General features: G+C 46.0%; 1 protein-coding gene across 2 annotated transcripts in view; it reads left to right on the forward strand.

The window, feature by feature from the left end:
* The window catches only part of LOC149334604 (uncharacterized), a 54406-nt gene extending 36459 nt beyond the window's left edge, over nucleotides 1-17947 (forward strand). For both annotated transcript variants that reach the window (XM_089556284.1, XM_089556285.1), the window contains 2 exons: nucleotides 15072-15146; nucleotides 17470-17947. In XM_089556284.1, the coding sequence (XP_089412410.1) occupies nucleotides 15072-15146; nucleotides 17470-17920 (526 nt within the window). In that variant the 3' untranslated portion in view covers nucleotides 17921-17947. The remainder of the gene's footprint in view (nucleotides 1-15071; nucleotides 15147-17469) is intronic.
* Nucleotides 17948-22124: the final 4177 nt, after the last annotated feature.

Consider the following 22124-nt stretch of genomic DNA (forward strand, 5'->3'; position numbering starts at 1 on the left):
GCTGGGGTATGTATTATTTGAATAAGTTATCATACGAATAGCTCGTTTTTGAAGGCGAAAAACAGGATCTAGGTATGTTTTATATGTACCACCCCATGCTTCCAGGCAATAAGATAATTGACTGTGCACAAAGGCGAAATGCAGAACGCGTAGAATTGGAAGATCAAAGCAGTCCCCGGCCTTTAGTAAAACATGACAACCATAGGCTAATTTGGAGCAAACATTATTAATTTGTTCTTTCCAGTGCATATCAGACGCGAACAGGACGCCAAGATACTTGTATTGCGGCACCCTCAGCAGAGTCGTGTTGTCGATAGTTAGAGATATATGTTCGTAGTTCATGTTCTTCCTGCGCGAGTGAAACACGGTGTACTTTATTTTCTCAGTATTAAGGGTTAACCGATTACTTTTAAACCACTGCGAAACTTCACTAAGCTCTTCATTAATTATACATTTAAGTGCCTCTAAATTTTCCCCTGTAAAAAGTAATGCAGTGTCATCGGCATATATTACACCTTCGAATATTTCAGCGTTGATGGAAGGTCATTAATATACAGGGAAAAGAATAGCGGCCCAAGCACGGAGCCCTGAGGTACACCTAGATTAATGCTTTGCGGTAGTGAGGCTAAATTGTTCACGACAACATATTGTTTCCGTCCTGTAAAATAGCTTTTAATTAGATTACAAATTTTCCCTCTTAAACCTTAGGTTTCCAATTTCTGTTGTAGTATTGTGTGATCAACCGTATCGAAAGCTTTTCATATGTCTAAATATACTACTATGGCCAGCTAGTTATTATGCAGTGCAGAATTTATAAGTTGTGAAAGAACAAGAACTGCGGATGACGTTGACCTTTGGGGCCTGAAGCCATGCTGATTATGACATATAATGTTATATTTATTTATAAAATTATGTATACGTTTACAAAGAACCTTTTCAAAAACTGTATTAATTGCATTTAATACCGATATTGGTCTGTAGTTTCGCGGATCAGATCGCTCACCGCCTTTTAAATACTTTCTTGTAGTTGTGAACTGGAATGGTCCCGCTTTTCCTTGGCGTTTTCTTGCTTTTATTCCTCGGCGTTTTATGGGCTTTTACTTCATTTGTTATTTCCATTTCTCATATTTGCATATCCCCCCCCCCTCGTTGTTTTAGCGCGGAGCCCTCTACACTCGTGTTGTATACTTCTCGTTTTGTCCTTTTCTGTTTTGTTCTTTCTGTATTTTTTTATATACATATACTTTATAGTTTCCTACAATTTTAAAAAAAAATTCAGTTTATTATATATAGTATCACAGCCCTTATCTGTTTTCGGCCTAATTTTCTGCTGTCTTTTACTTCCATTGCCATGCCCATAAATGTAATTTCCCCATTGTCATTCTGTCTTTCTTCACCACGTGTTTGTCTTAGTGTGGAGCCTTGTACACTCCCTTCTTCTTTTAGTCGATCTATTTTTATCTCCCCTGTTTGCCGCATTATTTCTTTGGCTCTTAACCTTGACAAGCTTGAAAAGCGCTTTTTGCAGTAAGTTTCAGTACGCGATATTTCTTTTCTTTCGGTGTTCCCCCAGCACCGTGTTTTCCTTTCCTTATTTTGTCGGAATTTTTGCTTATTTTGCACATGCTGTAATCTTGATTGCGCTCTTCTTTGCGCATGCTCATCGCTTGTTGGGGGTGATCGGCTTCTATGTATTAGACGTGGTGGCATTTCGAAAATAAAGTTGCAAGTTAGCGCCTGTCCTGACCACTTCTGTGTCGTCCGTGTCATTTTTGCGCTATGTTTTCGAAGGACTAGCGTTGAAAACGTTTTACCGTAGAGATTGCAAAAGGAACACATGCGCAAAAACGACACATGAGAACCACATAAGGAAAATCGGGCTTAGATGTAGAATGTGCGCACATACATCGCCTTTTTTAAAAACTGATAAAAGCGACTGGTACGTGATATTTCCAATGCATGCTTTTTTGGAGTGCCACCATCTGTACGCATTATTTTACGCGCTCCATTGAGACTGAAACCTTCTGCTCTGCACTAGTACTTTTCATACCGTCAGGGAAAAAGGAAAGCACGCGATACACAAGTTATGAATAAGAGCATTGTATCGGATTGTCGATGTGATAGCGTTGTTAAGCACTTTTCTAGATCAATTTATTTTATACTTATTACACCTCCACATTCCTAAATAATAATACTTCAGCCGTGAGCTTTAAATTTCTGTACCCATTCATGAGCTAGGTGAGTTCATTTACTGCGTCGATTTCTGCAATGACGAGTTTGAGCAAGAGGTTTGCAAGCGCAGCAATATCATTACCGCCTTTCATGGCTTGAACAAAATGAATCTTGAAATTAGGTGGCCTTAGCCAGCTGAGGCACAACAGTGTTAGTGCGGCTAATGCAATGAGGAGCGCGGGCGACAACAGATTAGTTAGTTATGTGATGGTCAAGTACAAAAGCCTGCAGTATCTGGATGAGATGAAGTTTGAGGAGTCGCCTCTAGGGCTGTGACACTGGAACTCCAAGAATAGTCTGAAAGAATAACACAAATGACTCAGGTCTGAAATCTTCCCAGGATTTTAGGATAGATACATTTTTCTCATTTGGCATCGAAATACTCAACCAGACGCTACAGGGGAGTTTTTAAAGTAAGTTGAAAGATGGTGAAGGTAACGTTGTATAAAAAGCTGTAAGTGGCTGGACAACAATTAATAGGTGAGACCGTGTTGTACTGTGAGGCATATTGTAGTCCCAGTATATGGACACGGTTGTTTCAGAACGAATAATATCTGAGACAATATGGTAGTGTTAGCCTGGTAATGGGCACTGAGCGGACAAGGGAGGGGAAAAAGAGGTGCTCATTATGTCTTCCGTCAAGTATATTACTGGCCGAGTATTTGAAATAATATGCCGTGAATATTTCATCCTCGACGAGACCTTATAAGTAGGCAGAATGTACTTAGGCGGAGAGTAAAAAATATTGCATACGATTTCAGCAGCGCGATCACGGTTAGGAAAAAAAACAGACTGAAGGCGGACAGGACCGAGCGTTGAACTATCAACGTTATTTCAAGAATGCCCAAGACCCATGTACCAAGTGAAGGCGGGCTAGTTGGTGGTTGACAATGGAGTGCATATTGCAACCGCGCAAAACGACGAGGGACGAAGAGAGGAAAGCACAGGACAAGACGCGGAACTTCAACTAAGGTTTTACTACAGGAAAACCACATTTATACAGGAATCGTAATCACACCTGATGAACAGCCGATACCATCAAATAACACAGGCACGTGGGCGCGCGTGGCACAAGTTAGCATCTAGATAGTTAAATTCTTTGTGACAGTTGTGTCGCGGAACCTAGGCGTGCAATTACTACAATGGCGACAATGTTTTGCCAGTAACTGCACGCCTAGGTTCCGCGACACAACTGTCTTGAAAAGATTGACGACCCAGCTTAGCAGGGAAATTTTCGAAGCCTACTGCATAAAAAAAGAAAATGACCGTTGCATCAGCTCCACCTCCGTATCTTTATCCAAGAAATAATTTAACTATCTAGATGCTAACTTCGGCCACGCGCGGTGTCCCGGTCCTTGCCCTCATTGATACTGGCGCCCAAGTGTCTGTCCTGAGCTCTTCTTTGCGCCGCCGTCTGAAGAAAGTTTTAACGCCTGCCGCCATGTCCACGGTTCGCGTCGCCGATGGCAGCCCCGCTGCCGTGATTGGAATGTGCACTGCGAGAGTCAGCATTGCCGGACGTCATATACCCGTTCTGTTCACCGTCCTGACCAGGTGCCCTCAGGATATAATCCTTGGCCTTGACTTTTTAACCACCAATTCAGCTCTTATTGACTGTTCCTCAGGCCTTCTCCGATTGGATCTGCCCCTGTGCAATGACGACTCCACCAGCTCACCTCGCCTTCAATCCACCGACTTTGCTCGTCTCCCGCCACAAGCTGCTGTCTACATCCCTATGTCGCCTTCTCCTCCCGTCCCTGATGGAGACTACGTCGCCTGCCCTATCACCGCTGCCATTCTGAATCGTAACGTCCTCTTTCCCCACACCATTGTCCACATCACCAACAACTGCACCTGCCTCCCTGTCCTCAACTTCAGCCTGTCCCCTCAGGTACTTCCGACCGGCATTTCACTTGCTGATCTGTCCCCATCGACCGATTGCACAGTTTCTGTCCTGGCTCCTGACCCAGCGACTGCCGTCTCCAATGTCCCTACATCGCAGCCCTCCCGTGAGGATTCTATTTCCCGGATGATAGCGGCCGATCTGCCCTCTGCTGATTCTACAGCTCTTCACAGCCTCTTGTCCTCCTACAGTGATATTTTTGACTTTGGGGACCGTCCTTTGGGTCAAACCTCTGTTGTCGCCCACCACATTGACACCGGCGAGGTCCGCCCTATTCACAGACGGCCCTATAGGGTCTCCCTCGCAGAGCGCCGTGTTATTCACGCAGAGGTGGACAAGATGCTGGCCCGCAACATCATCGAGCCTTCGAGTAGTCCTTGGGCGTCCCCTGTCGTGCTTGTTAAAAAGAAAGATCAAACCTGGCGATTCTGCGTCGATTACCGCCATCTGAATGCCGTCACAAAGAAAGACGTCTACCCTTTGCCTCGAATTGACGACGCTCTCGACTACTTGCACGGCGCCAGTTACTTTTCCTCCATCGATCTTCGATCAGGGTACTGGCAGATCGCTGTCGATGAACGGGATCGGGAGAAAACCGCCTTTGTCACCCCGGACGGCCTGTACCAATTTAAAGAATAACGCAATCTGGCGGGCTAGTTGGTGGGAATCCATACGATTTCAGCAGCGCGAACACGGTCTGTTTTTTCCTAACCGTGTTCGCGCTGCTGAAATCGTATGTACCAATTTAAAGTCATGCCTTTCGGCCTGTGCAATGCCCCTGCGACCTTCGAGCGCATGATGGACTCCCTCCTGCGCGGTTTTAAGTGGACGATATGCCTCTGCTACTTAGATGACGTGATTGTTTTTTCGTCCACATTCCAAAGCCACCTGCATCGCCTTTCAGCCATCCTTGCTGTCTTCCGCCGCGCTGGTCTTCAGCTGAACTCGAAGAAATGTACCTTCGGCCGCCGTCAGCTCAAGGTCCTTGGCCACTTGGTCGATTCTGCTGGAATCCAACCCGACCCCGACAAAGTCCGCGCCGTGCGTTCATTTCCTACTCCGCGCTCCTCCGGTGATGTGCGCAGCTTTCTCGGCCTATGTTCCTATTTCCGCCGGTTCATCCAGAACTTTGCGGAAATAGCCCGACCTCTTACCACGCTCTTCAAGAAGGACATCCCGTTCTCTTGGGGACCCCCCCAAGCTGACGCCTTCAGAGCCCTTATCAGTGCCCTCACTGCTCCACCTGTGTTGGCACACTTTGATCCTTCAGCCCCTACGGAACTTCGCACCGATGCGAGCGGCCATGGCATTGGTGCCCTACTTGCTCAGCGGCAACGCAACAAGCTTCGCGTTATTGCGTACGCCAGCCGTCTCCTTTCTGTGTCAGAGCGCAACTATTCTATCACCCAGCGGGAATGCCTCGCCCTGGTTTGGGCTATTGCAAAATTCCGCCCTTACTTGTTTGGGCACCCTTTCTCTGCTATCACGGATCACCACGCCTTATGCTGGCTTTCTTCGCTCAAAGACCCTACTGGCCGGCTGGGGCACTGGGCTCTTCGCCTTCAACAGTACACATTTTGTGTCGTCCACAAGTCCGGCCGCTTGCACCAGGACGCGGAATGCTTGTCCCGTTACCCTGTCGATGCGCCCTCCTCCAACGAATGCGAGGCTGCCGCCTGCGTCTTATCCATCTCGGCCTTCCGCAACATTGCACAAGAACAGCGCTTGGATTCTTCGCTACGTTCCCTCATCGACCGCCTCACTGCCAACCGCTGTGATGCGTCCCTCGCCCCGTTTGTGCTCCATGAGAACGTCCTCTACCGGCGCAATATGCGGCCTGACGGCGCTGACCTCTTGCTCGTGGTCCCTCAACATCTGCGCAGCAGCGTCCTTGAGCAGCTTCATGACGTTCCCACGGCCGGTCATCTTGGAGTCTCCCGCACCTACGACAGCGTGCGCCGCCGCTTCTTTTGGCCCGGTCTATACCGTTCTGTCCGCCGTTATGTGGCCGCTTGCGAGCTGTGCCAACGACGGAAGACGCCCTCGGTTCTCCCTCCCGGACACCTTCAGCCGATTCCAATCCCCGTAGAGCCGTTTTCCCGTGTCGGCCTCGACCTGCTCGGCCCTTTTCCGGTGTCTGCTATGGGAAACAAATGGATCGCGGTCGCGACGGACTACTCCACGCGCTACGCTATTACTCGAGCGATCCCAACCAGTTGCGCAACTGATGTCGCTGACTTTCTCCTGCACGACGTCATACTCCACCACGGTGCTCGCCGTCACCTGCTCACCGATCGCGGCCGCTGCTTTCTTTCCAAAGTGGTCGCCGAACTCCTCCGCTCCTGCTCCGTCCGTCATCAGTTCGCCACGGCCTACCATCCGCAGACGAACGGCCTCACTGAACGTCTGAACCGTACCCTCACCAACATGATTTCGATGTACGTCTCCGACAATCACCGCGACTGGGATATTAGCCTCCCATTTGTAACATTCGCCTACAATTCTACGCGTCACGATACATCCGGTTTCTCCCCTTTTTACCTTCTTTTTGGCCGCGATCCTTTGCTGCCCTTCGACAGTGTACTGCCCGCCACCGCCTCCACGAGTCCTTACGCTCGGGACCCCATCGCTCGCGCCGACGCTGCCAGTATTGTCGCCCGCCAGCGGCTGTCGGCCTCCCAAGTCAATCAGAAACGACGTCATGACTGTCGCCGTCGTGAAGTCACCTACTCTCCTGGCTCCCTTGTGTTACTCTGGGACTCCCTTCCCGCCGTGTGGGCCTTTGTGAAAAACTGCTCCCCCGATATACAGGCCCTTATCGGGTCGTACGTCCGGTGACCGCGGTGACGTACGAGATCACCCCGCTACATCCGCCATCCCCGGCCGCTGCACCCCGCACCGATATCGTCCACGTGTCCCGCCTCAAACCTTACAACTCGCCGTCTAGCAGGCCTGTGTAGTGCGCACCGGGACGGTGCTTTTGCCGCGAGGGGGGGGTCATGCTACGGACGCTGGAAGGACGACGAAGTGTTTCGTAACGAAGACGACGCTGAGGTGCGCGCTTGTGTGCTGAGAGACTTCTCCTAGCAGTCGGTCCCTTGCGTAGCAGGCTACCTCTGCTGTTTCTACTGCTGCTTCTAGCCGCCACGTATCAATATTTTTAAAAAATCGCGCTTGCACTCCTCCCGGGAACCTGCAGTGCCTAGCTTTCGCTCTAATTCGTTCGCAACGCGTCATGCGGCGCTCGTTACGTCAGCAGCGGAGAGCTGTCATTGGTTCCCCGTGACGTCTCTTTGTGACATCACGCAGCTACCGTGACCGCAGCAGGAAGCTTCCCACATGTGTCGGCAGCCGGCGGATGAACTGAGTGGGTTGGGCCGGCGGAGAAGCGCCGACATTTCAGCGTGCAAAAAGTGACGACACAGAGAATAGCGCGAACACGCGGAAGTTCATATCTTGACTAAAAATAACTTGGCTAAAATTTCGGCTGGTGGATATTCGTGAAGCGGCGTGCTTTAACATTCTAAGCACACCGCAACTTTATTCGGCGCCCCTTTCAGGCACCCTTTAATTTTTAAACCCACCGTACTGCTCTGCCTGTAAAACTCATTGATCATGCTTTGCAGTTCATCTCCTGAGTGACATAGCAAGACAATGTGATCAGGGAATCGCAAATTACTTAGTATTCTCGATTGACTCCTATCACCAACTGTTCCCAGTCCAGGCCTCGGAACACCTCCTTTAAACAGGCGGTGAAGCGCATTGGCGGGAACGTGTCTCCCTGCCTGACTCCCTGCCTTACTGAAATTTTTTTGGTGGCTTTATGGAGGACAGCGCATTTATTATAGATATCTTGCAGTATTTTCACTTATGACTCTTCTACTCCCTGGTTACGCAATGTTTGCATGCCTGCCGAGGTATCCATGGAGTGAAATTCTTTCTCGTGATCAATGAAGGCTGTATATAGCGGTCGGTTACATTCTGCGCATTTGTCTATCACTTTAGTGATTATGGTCTATTCTCCAGTGTCCTTCACAAAAGCCTGCCTGATCATTTGGTTGATTGAAGTCTATAGTTTTCCTTATTATTTTTGCAGATATTTTACTAAATATATTGTAGGGAACGGACAGTAAGTTCATAGGTCTGTAATTTTTCAAGTCGTTGACGTCTCCTTGCTTATTTAGATAATGCTAGCGTTCTTCCAAGCTTCTGGTAAGCTCGAAGCCACAGGGCGTTGCGTGTACAGGTTGGTTAGTTTTTTTTAGCACAGTCTCCCTTTCGTCCTTCAAGAGATGTACTGTTGCGTGATCCTCACCAGCTGCTTTCCCGCTTTGCATTGTTCCTAAGGCTTTTTTTACTTCCTCTTTCTTTCCCGGTGGGATGTCCCATTGATTTGCGGTACACCTATCTCAATAACCCTCTGATTACATTAAATACGGTATAGATTTGCGTAGAACTCTGCCGCTACTTTAACTGTCCTATCCATATTGCTATGACATTTCCCTCTTCGTCTCTGAGCACATACATCTGGTTCTTATCTATGCCTAGTTCCCTCTTGACTGCTTTTGGGCTGCCCCTTTTCTTCACAGCGTGCTTGATTACTTAGATTATGACCTCCCGGCAGCCGACAATGCTAACTTAGCACATTTTCAACAAAGCACACCATAAGAAGGAAATGAAAACGCAATTCTCAGGTTTCAGGCGTGCATGGCAGCCAGGAACAGAATTTGGCCCCATTGCAAAGCAGGGAGTCTGAGGATGCAAGCGGCAACAATCATTTAAGTCCACCCAAGGTCTAAGAAAATGGGCTCTACTTGAACGTGATCTCCGCCTCGACAGATCTATGGTTGCTTCGCTACCACAGGGCTTTCAAAAACGACTAAATGTCGCTATTGCATAGCGAACAACCGGGCGGCAATTCTTAGCACATTTTAAAAACTGAAATAAGCCTTGCTAATGTCATTGAGAACGTGTGCACAAATGGTGCTTTCGCGAACATGCAAGAAATCTGTATGGACATGTTCTCCAGGAAATCTAGCTGATCACTGGGTAAGGTGCAAATATACACCTTTGTGTAAGGAAATAAAGTTAGCGCGTAGATAATTCTAGGGGTAATAATATCAGGGAAAAAATCTTCATTGCCAACACACAGGTTCTTATGGCCTCACCACCGCTGTAATTCAGCACGCAAGTATTCATGTTTTTAGCGGGTAGCCACGGCAAGTCAAGGTAGCAGATGAACATGCGCATGCTTGTCATCCGTCTGGGAGCGGCGCTATTTTATTATTAGGTAGGCACCTAAAGTCAATCTTCCGCATCGACTGAATACATTGCAATTTTGAACCATTTAGCATCGGCTCCGTACGAGCCACTGCTTTCCAAACAGATGTTGATACCGCTATAAAGAAAACAACCATTTGCTCTATGACTTAAATTAAACTGCTGATCAAATTCTTTCGAAATTCTAGGCGGAATATAAACTAGGAAACAAGCTGGCAGTTTAAAACGATGGTGCTTACTAGAGTGCCGCTCACGAGAAAATTCGTAGTTTGTCCTTTTCTGTGCCTTCCCAGCAGGGCCACTCATTAATCTTTTGTCGATGCCGTGCACTTGGTTTTTATTGCCGGGAAAAACAGCCGAACATGCTTCCGGAATCCAGTCGAAATCGATGTCAAATCTATGGCATATTTTCACCAGAAATATAGCTATATACCTTGAAAAGAATCAATAAGCGCACAGGGTTAGATTCGAACTGACACCGTGTCGAATCCAGTACCTTTTCTGAGTGAAGCCTGAGACGTCTAAGCCATCGCCACAACAATGAAAGCAAACACAGGCATTCCCATGTATGAACCGTACTTGCCAGAGACAGTGTGAAGGGCGGTGCATAAAACGCGTTCCTTGCTAGATTACTTCCGTCACCTCAATTGTTATTAATGAAGAAATTGTCACTGGTCCTGCGCAAATATCTGATGCATTTAATGTTTATTTTCATTCTGACTTTGACGTGATAATAACATGATTCCATCTTTCAGTCTTCCTAACAATGATCTTTCTATCTCTGATATCACGGTTAGCACTCAGCGCACTTTAATTCTTATCTTATCCCTTGACACAAAGATATGCGCTGGACCAGACTGTATCCAGAACACCTTCCTTGCAGGTTATTCCCTTTGGTCATCTCAATATCTCTCAATTATTTATCAAAAATCTCTTTCTACTGGCATTGTCCCTTCCTCATGGAAACTCGCCAATGAACTCCCCCTCTATAAATCCGGCAACAAACAACTTCTTTCTAACTATAAGCCGATCTGTTTGATTGCACATTCATGTCAGAGTGTAGAGCGTATTAATAATAAACACATTATGGAATTTCTTGAAGCAACTAATCTTCTTTCAAGGGCTCAACATGGGTTTTGTAAGGGATTTAGTACAGTCACTTAATTAACCGAATTTGCACATGGCATTCTTCTAAGCATAGGTGCCGCTAACCACATAGATGCTATATTCATCCATTTTTCAAAAGCTTTTGACACTATCCTTCACCCTAAATTGTTATGCAAACTAAAAGTAAATCTCAATAACTCTCAACTCGTTCATTGGATTGCCGATTTCCTCTCACACCGCTCCCTGTATGTTCGCTTCAATTCCGTCGATTCTTCCTTAGCCGGTGACACGTCAGGTGTTCCCCAAGGCTCTTTCGTTGGCCCTTTTCTGTTTTTACTCTACATTAATGATTCGCCTCAAAGTATAACCTCAAAGATCCGTCTATACACCGATGATTGCGCATTGCACCACACTATCAACTCTGTCAATGATCACCTCCTTCTGAATGAGTCTTTTGGTATGTTCCGTGACTCGTGCAATGCGTGGCAGATGAACATCAATTTCAGCAAAACAGTTGTCATGTCTTTCCCCAATCGCCTATCACCTTGTTATTACGACTATTCATCACTGCAAAGGGTACATGAATATAAACATCTTGGCACCCTTTTTTCTTCCAATATGGCGTGCTCAAAACACATTGATTGCATCACAGCTAAAGTTCGTAAAAAGCCGCACAGTGCGGGATGATCCTAAGGAGGTCAAATTGATCATGTACAAAACTCTGTACATGTACAAAACGAAAAGCTGTAAGATTTATTTTCCGCCGCTCCGACTTTCATTTCTCTCCCTCATCTCCGACATCTTCCCTAAACTTGAGACAGTTCGGATACCGCCGGAAAACTGAGTCCCTAAAACCTCTTCACTCAATAGTGCATTCTGCTAATTGCCTTTCAGAGGGTAAGCATATCTCGTTTTCAAAACCATCTGCAACCAGGAACCATCATGATCTTAATATACAACCTTTTTTTCGCCCGTACTAACGTTTTCAAAATACAGCTTTTTGCGTCTACTGTGGAGAGTTGGAACACTTTGCATGGTAACATTCCTGCATTATCAATTTCTGATTTTGCGTCGGTAATTGAGTCGGAGCGTTGTATGGTGTTGTGTGCAACTTTCATACTTGTAATTTTTGTCATGTACCCTTGTATGAGTGGAGTTGTTCCACATTTTATGCACCCACTTCTGCTATAGCCCCTAGAGTGGGGCTGCAGTATTTTCAAATAAAAAAAACTGTAGAGAGAGGGGGTGGGGCACACAAGGACTATAGACACTAAATTTTAGCCTGCATGTTTTCTTCGGTTGCAAGTTAGCCTAACATAGGCCGAACACGACAGAGACAGACAGGACAACACGCTGGGTTTTAAGATCAGCTGTAAGTAAAACAAAAAGGCCGCGGTCCTGTACGCCTATCTCGTGTTTGTCCTATGTTGTGCTAATTTGTTAACGAAGAAAATAGACCAACTAGCACCACAACAAGTTTTACTTGAGTATGTTTTTATCTTTATTATAAACATGCGTCAAGCATTAGATGCATGGATCACCTAGTGATGTTCGTCTAACGTTCGTATATTCATGTATATGGTGGTTGCCAAATGCTACACCTGGCTGGCCAAATCCTGTTCTGATGCGAAAATACATAGTCAGTTCTGATCACTAGCATCAGGCCGTACCCCAGGAATGGTTACACAATTCAATCGACACGCTAAATCTTTCTTATCTGGTAAACAATTGCGTGGCACCGGGTTTCGAACCCCTGTCCTCTTGCACTCGAGGCGCATGATCTGCCTCTACGCCATCGCTGCACAGAATTGCTAAGCATAATCAATGACTTAGGCAGGCAGAGCAGAGCTGTGCACCTGAAAATTAATGTGCAGAAACCCAATGTGATGTCAGGAGTCTAGCAAGGGGCAGCATCTTACGATTGGTTTCGAAGCTCTTGAAGTGGTAAGGGAATACATCTACTTAAGGCAGGTAGCGAGCGCAGATCCGGATCGCGTGAGTGAAATAACTATAGTAAGAATCGGGCAGAGCGCATGATCATTAATTGCAGTTTCCAATATCTATCGCGAAAAAAGGGCATAGCAGCTGTATCTTAACGGTACTCGCCTATGAGGCATAAATTGGATGATAACAAAAAGTGCTCAACTTAAACTGAAGACAACGCAGCTAGCTACGGCTAGGAAAATGACAGGTGTAATGTTAAGAGATAGGAAGGGGAACCCAGTGAGCCAGGGTACAAATGCGGGTTAATTACATCCTAGTTGGAACCAAGAGGAAGAAATGGGCTTTGGGCACTGCATGTGATGCGAAGACAAGACAACCGTTGGTCATTATGGGTAACGGTCTAGATACCAAAAGAAGGCAAACGTAGCAAGGGGCGGCAGAAAGGTGCGCGGATGAGGTTAAGAGGGTTAAGGTACTAAGGCGGCCACAGCTGGCACAGAAAAGGGTTAATTGAAGAGATATGCCAGAGGCTTTGTCCTGCTGCGGGCGCAGTCAGGCTGATGATGATGAAATATTCGCCATGCGGCTTACTGGATCTTGTTTAATTCTGCAATATAATCACTCCTCGTTCGTTAGTTGAAATTCCGGCTCTTGAGGTTGCTTTAGCGTTCCAGTGAATGAAAATGACGAAGCAGAAATTATGTCCAGTTTATTTTTTATATTCCTCACGCTACCTGTGCTGAACTGTGACGTCATAGCCATCGTTCGGCGGCTCAATCCGAACCAAAACTGTTTCACAGAATAAATACAGTTGATGATTATTGAGCACTTGCATCCAAACATACTGCGATTATCTATGTATACTAATGTTTGCGCAGCATTAGAAAGTAGAAAACATGCAACCAAAATTTGGTAACCACATTGCTTTAAGAGCACGGCTCCTGATAACAGGCAAGACCAGGTAGGAATGGGTGCAACGCTTAGGTAAACGGGCACAGCAGAAATTATTTTTATTGTCGTCAGTTGTCTTTTATCCCTCCTGCGATCATGCCATGCGTCGAGGTTCTCTGCTGCAATAGTTCTGTACCGGCTCGTGTTGTCTGACACTAAATGACTGGCTAGCGTTTTCAAAATTTCAAACTACACTTGGGTTCGACAAGGCTGGATAAATGCGCACGACTTACCGTTTACGGCTGCGCTAATCTATTGCGTAGGAACTCCAGAAGGCAGAGCAACGCGTCGCTGAAGCAGGCCAGCATCCCGCTAAACGCGTTTATAACCTGGCCGAAACATGTACAATAGGGCGTGGATGTCTAGCAGTGCCTATTGTCGTCGAAGCAGTGCAGCGCCCTCCTCCTGCGCACCAATTCATTTTGGAACCTCCTCTCCTGGACAGACAGATCGCAAGTTGTTCATTTACCATCGTCCGTCGAGATTTTGAACTATTTACCACTGCATTTTGTTGGCAGGTATTTTCTGTCTAGCTTTGTCGCTAAAAGAGAATGTTTCTTCCGTTCTGATCCCTAACGTGGAAGTTTGTGTTTCTTCTCTTCAAACTTGAGTGGAATGATGCGTTTGCTTAAGTATCACACTGATGTGCTAATATCCTATACAAAGTGCCGCACACTGTGAATACCGCTGTAAACCCACTCCCTGCATGACCTGTCAATGCTCGCGGTTTTGCAAAATAAATAAATCAAATATCAGAGGAGTTAGCATTTCATATATGCTATAACCTGCTCTTGTATCACAGCTTTAAACATGCCTACTTCTGCCTCAGGAAATCGTTTTATTATAGTTTCTTTCCAGCCTGTATTTGTATATTTTTCTGCCGGCTTCTCCTTCGGCCATTGTTGGAACCCCCCACCCTTCACCCGGCTCAAAGTAACATGGCTCCTTAAAAAGGAGAACCGTGTTTGAAACAGAAAAGGCGCGAATAGGACGAGGACAAGAAGGAATATAAAGCAACAGGACAGGCGCCAGGCACTTTATGTTCTTTTTTGTCCTCGTTCCGTTCGCGCTTTCTTTTTGTTTCAAACATGGCTACGAATCAGGAAGCCCAGACTAAAGTAATTTTAAACAGGAGTGGCTGAAATGTTTCTGTTCAAGACCACCGTTCTCCCTCTCAGTGCCATCCTCTACGGCGTGCCTCGTAGTCCTTGTGTTTGAGTCCGGGCATTAAAGGCCCAATACCGCTCGAACAAGGTAACGATCCGCCATATCTGTCGCATTCCACAAAAGCGCATCGATGATAGTACCAGTGACCGGTAGACTTTGATAAGGACGCTCGAGTTTGAGTTCGTAGTAGTGCCACGACGCATAGTGGTCTTAGGGAACAAGTTTGAGCTGCAATTAGAAGACAAAAGCAATTCGCCACAATTGCGCAAAGAAAAGAAACCGATAAAAAGCTGACGCCCCCCATGAAGACATGATTGAGCCGTCAAGCTTCAGAGCCATGGTCAACACAGAACGGGAGGGAGAAAGATAAATAAATCAGCGTTTTTTTAACCAAACGTGATTCCATGGAAGCTCATTCCTTCTATGAGCACAACTTGCTTAACCACTAGCGAAGCTAACCTGTGACCTTTCATTGGTTTCTCTTCAGTGGTACAGTCGCCTGCACGCCAGCAGCTGCCACTCACAGTGTTGTCCCTGCGGGAACTGTCACTGCGGCCGACATGTAAGTAAACGACGAGTGCCGGACCCCATCTTACTAATTCATGTTAAACCAATGCCAACAAAAGGGCCCTACACACGCAAGTATACATCCGAACAAATATGCTAGGCATCAAGGCAAAATTCTTGTACGGAACTAGGAGCAGTTGAAAAAACTGACCATGCGAGAAAAAAAAAAGAAAAACTGGATGAAAACTGCACGTGAGAACCCCATAAAAACAAAATCATACTGAGATGCACAGCATGTAACATCGCCTTTATGAAAAAACTTATTTATCAAAACGAGAGATACGAGATATTTCTAGCTGACGGCGTGGGTTGCTTCAGTCTAAATGCTTAAGTGGATGTGTGTCATTGTTACTTTCTAACATTTGGTCTGTGTTAAGACTTCTCGATATCATGAGATGAAATTCGCAGCACCAGGTGAGATCGGGAGCACAGGTGCTCACGTTGGAATTTCCCATCATGTCTGACCGCACAGAACGCTGGAATCATCGAAAATTTTCACCTTTAATGTGACAGAAACAGCATTCACATCGCGGTTTCCCCTCCTGCGTTAGTCACAAAAGTAGCGATCAGTCGACAGGAAAAGGATGTCACAAAGTAACGTGACCTCGTGACGTCGTGACAGGCTGCCCACCGTGCCAAGCAGCAACCTGCCCACAGGGTTGTTGGCCAGTGGGCCTTAAATTAATTCAGTTAATTAATTATATTAAATTAATTCTGGCAAATTCTTTTGAGTTTCTACCTGCCCACCGTGACACTTCACATCATGCAATTTCGCGCCCTGTGTTAATCACAAAAAAAAGGGGGCTGATTGTCCGAGAGAGGGATGGGCAACGAAGACGCGTGAGCATGGCGCGAAAATTCAAAACTGAAAAACAAGGGGAAGCGCGAAACCGAGAAAGGGAGAGGCGAGCAGGCCGACACAATTTCTGGGCGCACTCACTCGGCGCAACATTGTGTGTGGTAAGAGAATTGACAAAGGCACAGAAATGTGTAGCAGCAAGGCTGTCCACTGTTAAGGTGACTTTAGCGTCCGCATACATTCTTCAATAGTGAGTGCGGAAGTGGTTCGTGCAATAGAAGACCGTGGTAGACTTTTGGCACTAACACGGCAGAAATACCCATCTGCCCATGCTTTATTTCTGTGTTCATTACATCCAGCTCGTCAAGGCAGCTTTAATTCACTGTACATACTCGGTGGTCACGGGCAAAGAGAGATGCTTATGATACACGCTAATTCGTAGATAATAAGAAAGTAATTGCTCATTGACATCCACCCGAGCGCAGCCATACGGCTACAAAGGAAAGCTGTACAGCTTTCTAAGAAACTTCGAAGTTAAAGAAAAAATCGTTCTGGTCCGGGGTTCTACTAATTTTTCTTTAATCACGAAGTTTCTGAGAAAGCTGTACAGCTTTCCTTTGTAGCCGTATGGCTGCGCTCGGATGGATGTCAATGAGTAATTACTCCCTTATTACAAATCTACTCCACCTTGGGGGATTCCCCTAAACATCTGACCAACATAGTTCCTACTTCGAGTTACTGATAAAATCGCTCTCGCCCTACCATAAGCTTGCCGTCCCGGTTAGCTCAATTGGTAGAGCAACTGCTCCGGTGAAGCGGTGGTCCCGGGTTCGAATCCCGGACCAGGACGAATTTTTCTTTAACTACGAAGTTTCTGAGAAAGCTGTACAGCTTTCCTTTGTAGCCACATGGCTGCACTCGGGTGGATGTCAATGAGTAATTACTCCCTTATTACAAATCTACTCCACCGTGGGGGATTCCCCTAAGGATTTCAGTAATTCGTAGATCTAATGGAGTCCAACATTATAACATGACGCTCCTGTGTCTAAGGAACTTCGCAGGATTATGTACTAAATATTTCGCACACGGTGTGTCCGAGCTGCACAGTTAATCTAACAGTACACTTTGAAGCTGACCTCGGTTGAAATAAAAAGGGGGCTTTTTTTAAAGCATTCTCAATATATAAGACCCCGCAAGGCGGGCACTACAGAGAGGTAAGAGGAGAGTTCGTGCGTTTTAGCTTCCTTAGCTTGGAAGAACAGCCAGAAGAACAACTGGAGCAAGCAGCAAGCAGACAGCAGCGTTCGCATAATTCCAACAGTTTACCCACGTACCTGTTCTTTTTTTTAGATACGAATGTACTTCTTTCGTAAAATTGCACCATATATTGTCAGAATTTTATCATGCCTGAAAATGGCGTTTTCCTTCCCTTCTGACTAACAGCGCCAGCAAATAATCTCGAGTTACTGAAAATTTATCCCACCTTATTGTCCTTTCATGCCCTGCATTTATCTTTCAGGATGCAGATGATGATGAAAATGCATGAGATGGACACGATCAGAACCACGCAGATGATGCAATACGAGGGTGACAAGACCAGAGAACTCGTCTCGGCAATAGCCACTATGCAGAAGGAAAATCTGGACGCCATGAGAGAACAGATGAAGTCGACAACGGACACCTTTAACACTACGTTAAAGGTGATGAGCAACAATATGACTGACCAAGCAAAGTTCCACAAGGAACACATGCAGCTAATGGGCCAGCAGATGAAAAATACGAACGATATGCACGCAGACACTCTCAAGAAGATGCAGGATGCGATGGCAGCGCAAGACTCCAGGCAAGCCCAGACGCTACAGATGATGAATCGCTCCATGGCGCAAAGCGCGGAAGCACACGAAGAAACAATGCGGCGAATGCAAGAACAAATGGCCAGGAGAAATAAATCGGATTGCGTTATCTCTTGAGAAGCAGATTTTCAAAAAGAAATAAAGTTGGAGAAAAAAAAACCCTGTTGACAAAAACTTCTGTTCATTATCCAGTTTTAAAGGGGAGAGTGTTTCACTTCGCATCTTGTTTTTACCTTGGTGAAACGGAATTAATTGCGGCATATTTCGGACAGACTGAAAGGGACGTGATTTTTACATTAAAAAACCGTAGTCTGCCACTCAAAAATACGTGTCCAAACACAGGTAGCAGAGATAAATCGTTGCAAGTGGATAAATTGGAAACAAATTTCGTCCCTCTGTGGTGGCATGCATTTCTTGTACGACCTTGGGATTAATCAATTGGCCGTTATACCGTGGCTCTTCTCAACTCTCAGAGAATGGAAGGAAACGAAAGCTAAAATTACTTGAGAGTGAACGCGGCGAAAATATAAAGCCAAATCTTCTTGAAACTTTGAAACGCAGACATATAAATGGCTTTTACCATGCAGAGTTGCTCCCAGACTTGCCTAGAGGGCTCGGGCGGCGCGCTCTATTATATATTAATGAGAATCGCTGCTGCTTAGCAGACACGATTTAGCATTTAAAGGCATGGGGAGCTAAACACGATTGATGGGGATGTGCGTGCACGATACGGTGTCGTTTCAAGTCCTGGATCACTTGTAGATGACGCAATTGTAGTCACCGGTGCTTCCTTCGTGTGCTCTAGACAGCTGTCAGGACGACTGCCCGGGCGTGCATATGTGCAAGCTTATGACATTATACTTTGAAATAATGTGAGCAAAGGAAATTCAGCTGATGCGCAGGGAGCATAACACATAACTGATGGTCCGTGAGTGACATGGTGGACGCTAACGGATGAGAGCTGCAGCGGAGACAACAGGCAGGGTGATCAGGTAAAAAAGCCGGCTAAAATCAAGTGGAAGTTGGTGCCGAAGCCATGGACAGTTGCCAACTATTGTGGAGGCATGAGTGGTCCACGCTGGGCATCAGAGTCAATGCTGGTGGACGTGCTGCGCGACAAAGAGTAAAACATCCTTTAAAGCTGCAGCTCAGACACAGCAGTTGAAGTCCCTGAATGAATACCTTAGAGCTGGAACGCAGTCAGGGCACTCGAACTCCCTTAGTGAAGACCTTACAGCTGCCGCCAGACGAAGCACTTAAAGACCCTGAAAGAAGACCTTAGAGCTGCAACACAGGAAATGCATTTGAACTCCCTTAGAGCAAATCTTACAGGTACAGGGCAGGAAAAGCGCTTAAATCCCTGAATGATAGCCCGTTTCTAGTTTGTATGATCCGTTTATTTATGAAGGGCTCAAGATGTCAAGCCCTTATAGTTGGGACCGCTCTTTTCATTAGCCTGAATAACCTATATAACTGACTGCCATACGACAGATGGTTTGCTTGTATTGGTCAGGGAAGGCATTGAACGGAAAGGCAGCGACCGTTTCCAAAGCTCTCTAAGCAAGAAACTTTTAGCTTCCTTGAGTGGATGTCGTTTTATTTGTGCTCTACACTCCTTGGCGAAAAGGCTCTGCCACGACTTCTACCTCCCGGCCTTATTAAGTGACCTCCTGCTGGTGAACGTTCACATACGACCGAGCGAGGCCAGCCTTAGTTTCGTTTCGTGGCTTATGATTGGTTCTTAGCACCGGCACGCTTTGTTTCCTGTGGTCGACAGTGACTCTGTCGTTGCGAGGAAGTGCCTGATTGGAATCAACTCCAGCTTATGGGCACTCGTCTGTTCTTGCTAGGAGAGAATCTTTTTCGGAAGTATGCTGCACGATTGCAAAACAGCTATCTGTCCTAATCTTTTGGGCACTCTAAAGTAGTTAAACGTGGAGTAGGTTTAGTGCTTTAACGAATGCCGCCAATAAATTGCGCCATTACTACACCCAAGAAAGTCTCGGGGCACTAACACCCGAAACTACCCGAAACTAGCCTTTGGCTGTGGGTCCATAAAGTTTTGCCTATTGTACCATTGAAAATGCATTTTTTAAATCAAAACTAAAAATATATCAAGCCACAAAAAAGAAACGCGATGCCCAAGCGCGGCTCGATGAAGTGGCGCCCTGTTCAGGACATTAAGCCACCAACTTTCTAAGCGTGTTCCATCTTCAATTCACAATCTTGGTTCCAACCCTTTTAAATGCGGTAGCGCCGGCCGTGCTGTGATCTCCCAAATTCTTCACAATCTCTCCCCTCCTGGAGAATCAACGTTGTTCGTAATGATCTCAAGGTTTCAGCAAGCTGCGTCGACCATCTTTCACCAAGCCTCCCGAATAAGGTACTACCAATCAAGCACTTATCGCTAACTGTCTTTGTGTCCGTCACCTAATCAAGAATTTAGTGGAACGGTGCAGTGAGGCCGTCATCTCCCTCGTACACTGCTAATTCTGCAATGTGTGCAGAATTGTTCATGAAAAGCCCCAAACCTGGACGAATCATGGTAAGAATCATGGAGCTCGGTACTTCGGCAAAATAACCGAGGTTGTTTTAATTTTTTTTCCATAAATAATTTATTTTGTACATCAGCCAAGGAGCAGTGATGCCAGAATGGGGAGAGGCAGCGCGCCCGCCGCCTACTTAACGGCTTGCTATTGGGCATCAGAGTTAGGAAAGTGAAATTTCTCGATGCGTAAGTTATGAGCAGTAAATCTAGCATTCCGAAGGGTTCCAAACGCACAACAAAATACCACAGTGTACAATATTACCATCTAATGGGCATGCTACAACCTTATTAGGCATGGATAGGTAAAAGTTATGGTGTTGGTTGGTGCTTCTTTCAACACGAAAGTATTGGTACTCCAATGATGGAACAAATTGTCCTGCGCCGGCGTCAGCGGCATCGCGACCGTTTGAAACCTCGCAGCCGGAGCGGCCAGAGAACCGGCCGCTTCGGCAGCACAGGCAAGATCGCGTTGCGTTGCGGCGTCATCACAATTTGCCCAACGGAGTGAGGCCGAATCGAACACCGTGGTGGGTGGTAATTCCCACAGATGGCAGCACTTGCTATTCCATGGCAGGGGCGCAACACTTAACCGCTGCCCCACTGCGGCAGTAGCGGTTCGAGGGCTCCCAGGGATCTGTGTGTGTGAAGAAAAGACTGACGAATTCCGCACATACGGGCATTCATTCATTAACGCTATCGCGTCGTACCCTTCAGGCGGAGTTCAAGTGTATATTTTATTTATTTTAAAACATAGTTCATTAGAAAACAGGAGAAAAAACAAACACATCCCAACGAGGGCAAACGGTTGTTTTTTCTGCTTTGTAATGAATTCTGTTTAAGAATTAATAATTTCCCTATCAATCTTCCATTAATGAGAACCAGAAATTAAAAAGAAAAGTATTTCCTGTGCTTCTTGTTTCCGGTAACTGTTAGCTTCCCTCGTGTATGTTATAACGAGCCCCTCTGTTCTCTTCCTTTGGTTGCCTTTTCAAGAAGGGTAAGAGGCTTTTCAAGAAGAATAATAAACACCATCACACTGGTATCGCAGGTATGAAACTAAAGCTGAAGCAGTTGGTTTGTACTCAATAATCATAGTCATAAATCAAACAGGGGCACCTACTTTTACAAGCATCTTTGGAGCGCGGATAACCCAGATAGAGCTAAACTTCGAACAAAAGATCTAGCGGAAAACTGAAGAGCAATTTGCGGAAATTAAAGCAAATGTAGAAAAATACATTCAAGAGGCCGTAAAAAAGTCTATTCAAGCTTCGGTAGCCAGTTCTCTACAAGCTCCGGTACTACGAAATCAAAATTGAAAGGAAATTGCGGGAAAGAGCCGAATGACCCAGAGCAAAAATAATTAAATTTTCCAGCAAAAACAGCAGTAAACTTATAGTAGACGAGGACACCAAAGAAGGGACGCCTGCAAAACGCTGTCCACATAGCACTTACTCAATATGGCGAAACATGTCAAAGAAAAATTACAAACATGCAATGGATCTGCAGTTGGCTTAAGAAAAAAAGAGAAACGCTACAACAACACATTCAATCCTTAGACAGAAAGTCAGAAATAATATCTCTAAAAGGCGTAGGTACGGAAGTCAAACTCAAGTCGTACAGTAACCACCAAGCGAGTCCGTGCACCTGCATCCTCGTGCATAAGGAGTGCACGGCTATAACGATGGATCTGGATTTGAGAGAAGAAATTGAGTACATCTTTATCCAGCTCCTACCAAACAAACGGTCCTGCAAGGGCGCGTTTGTTCTGAAAAT

This window comes from Amblyomma mixtum, chromosome 8 (genome assembly GCF_055824585.1).
Source record: "Amblyomma mixtum isolate Tamu chromosome 8, ASM5582458v1, whole genome shotgun sequence".
NCBI lineage: Eukaryota > Metazoa > Arthropoda > Arachnida > Ixodida > Ixodidae > Amblyomma > Amblyomma mixtum.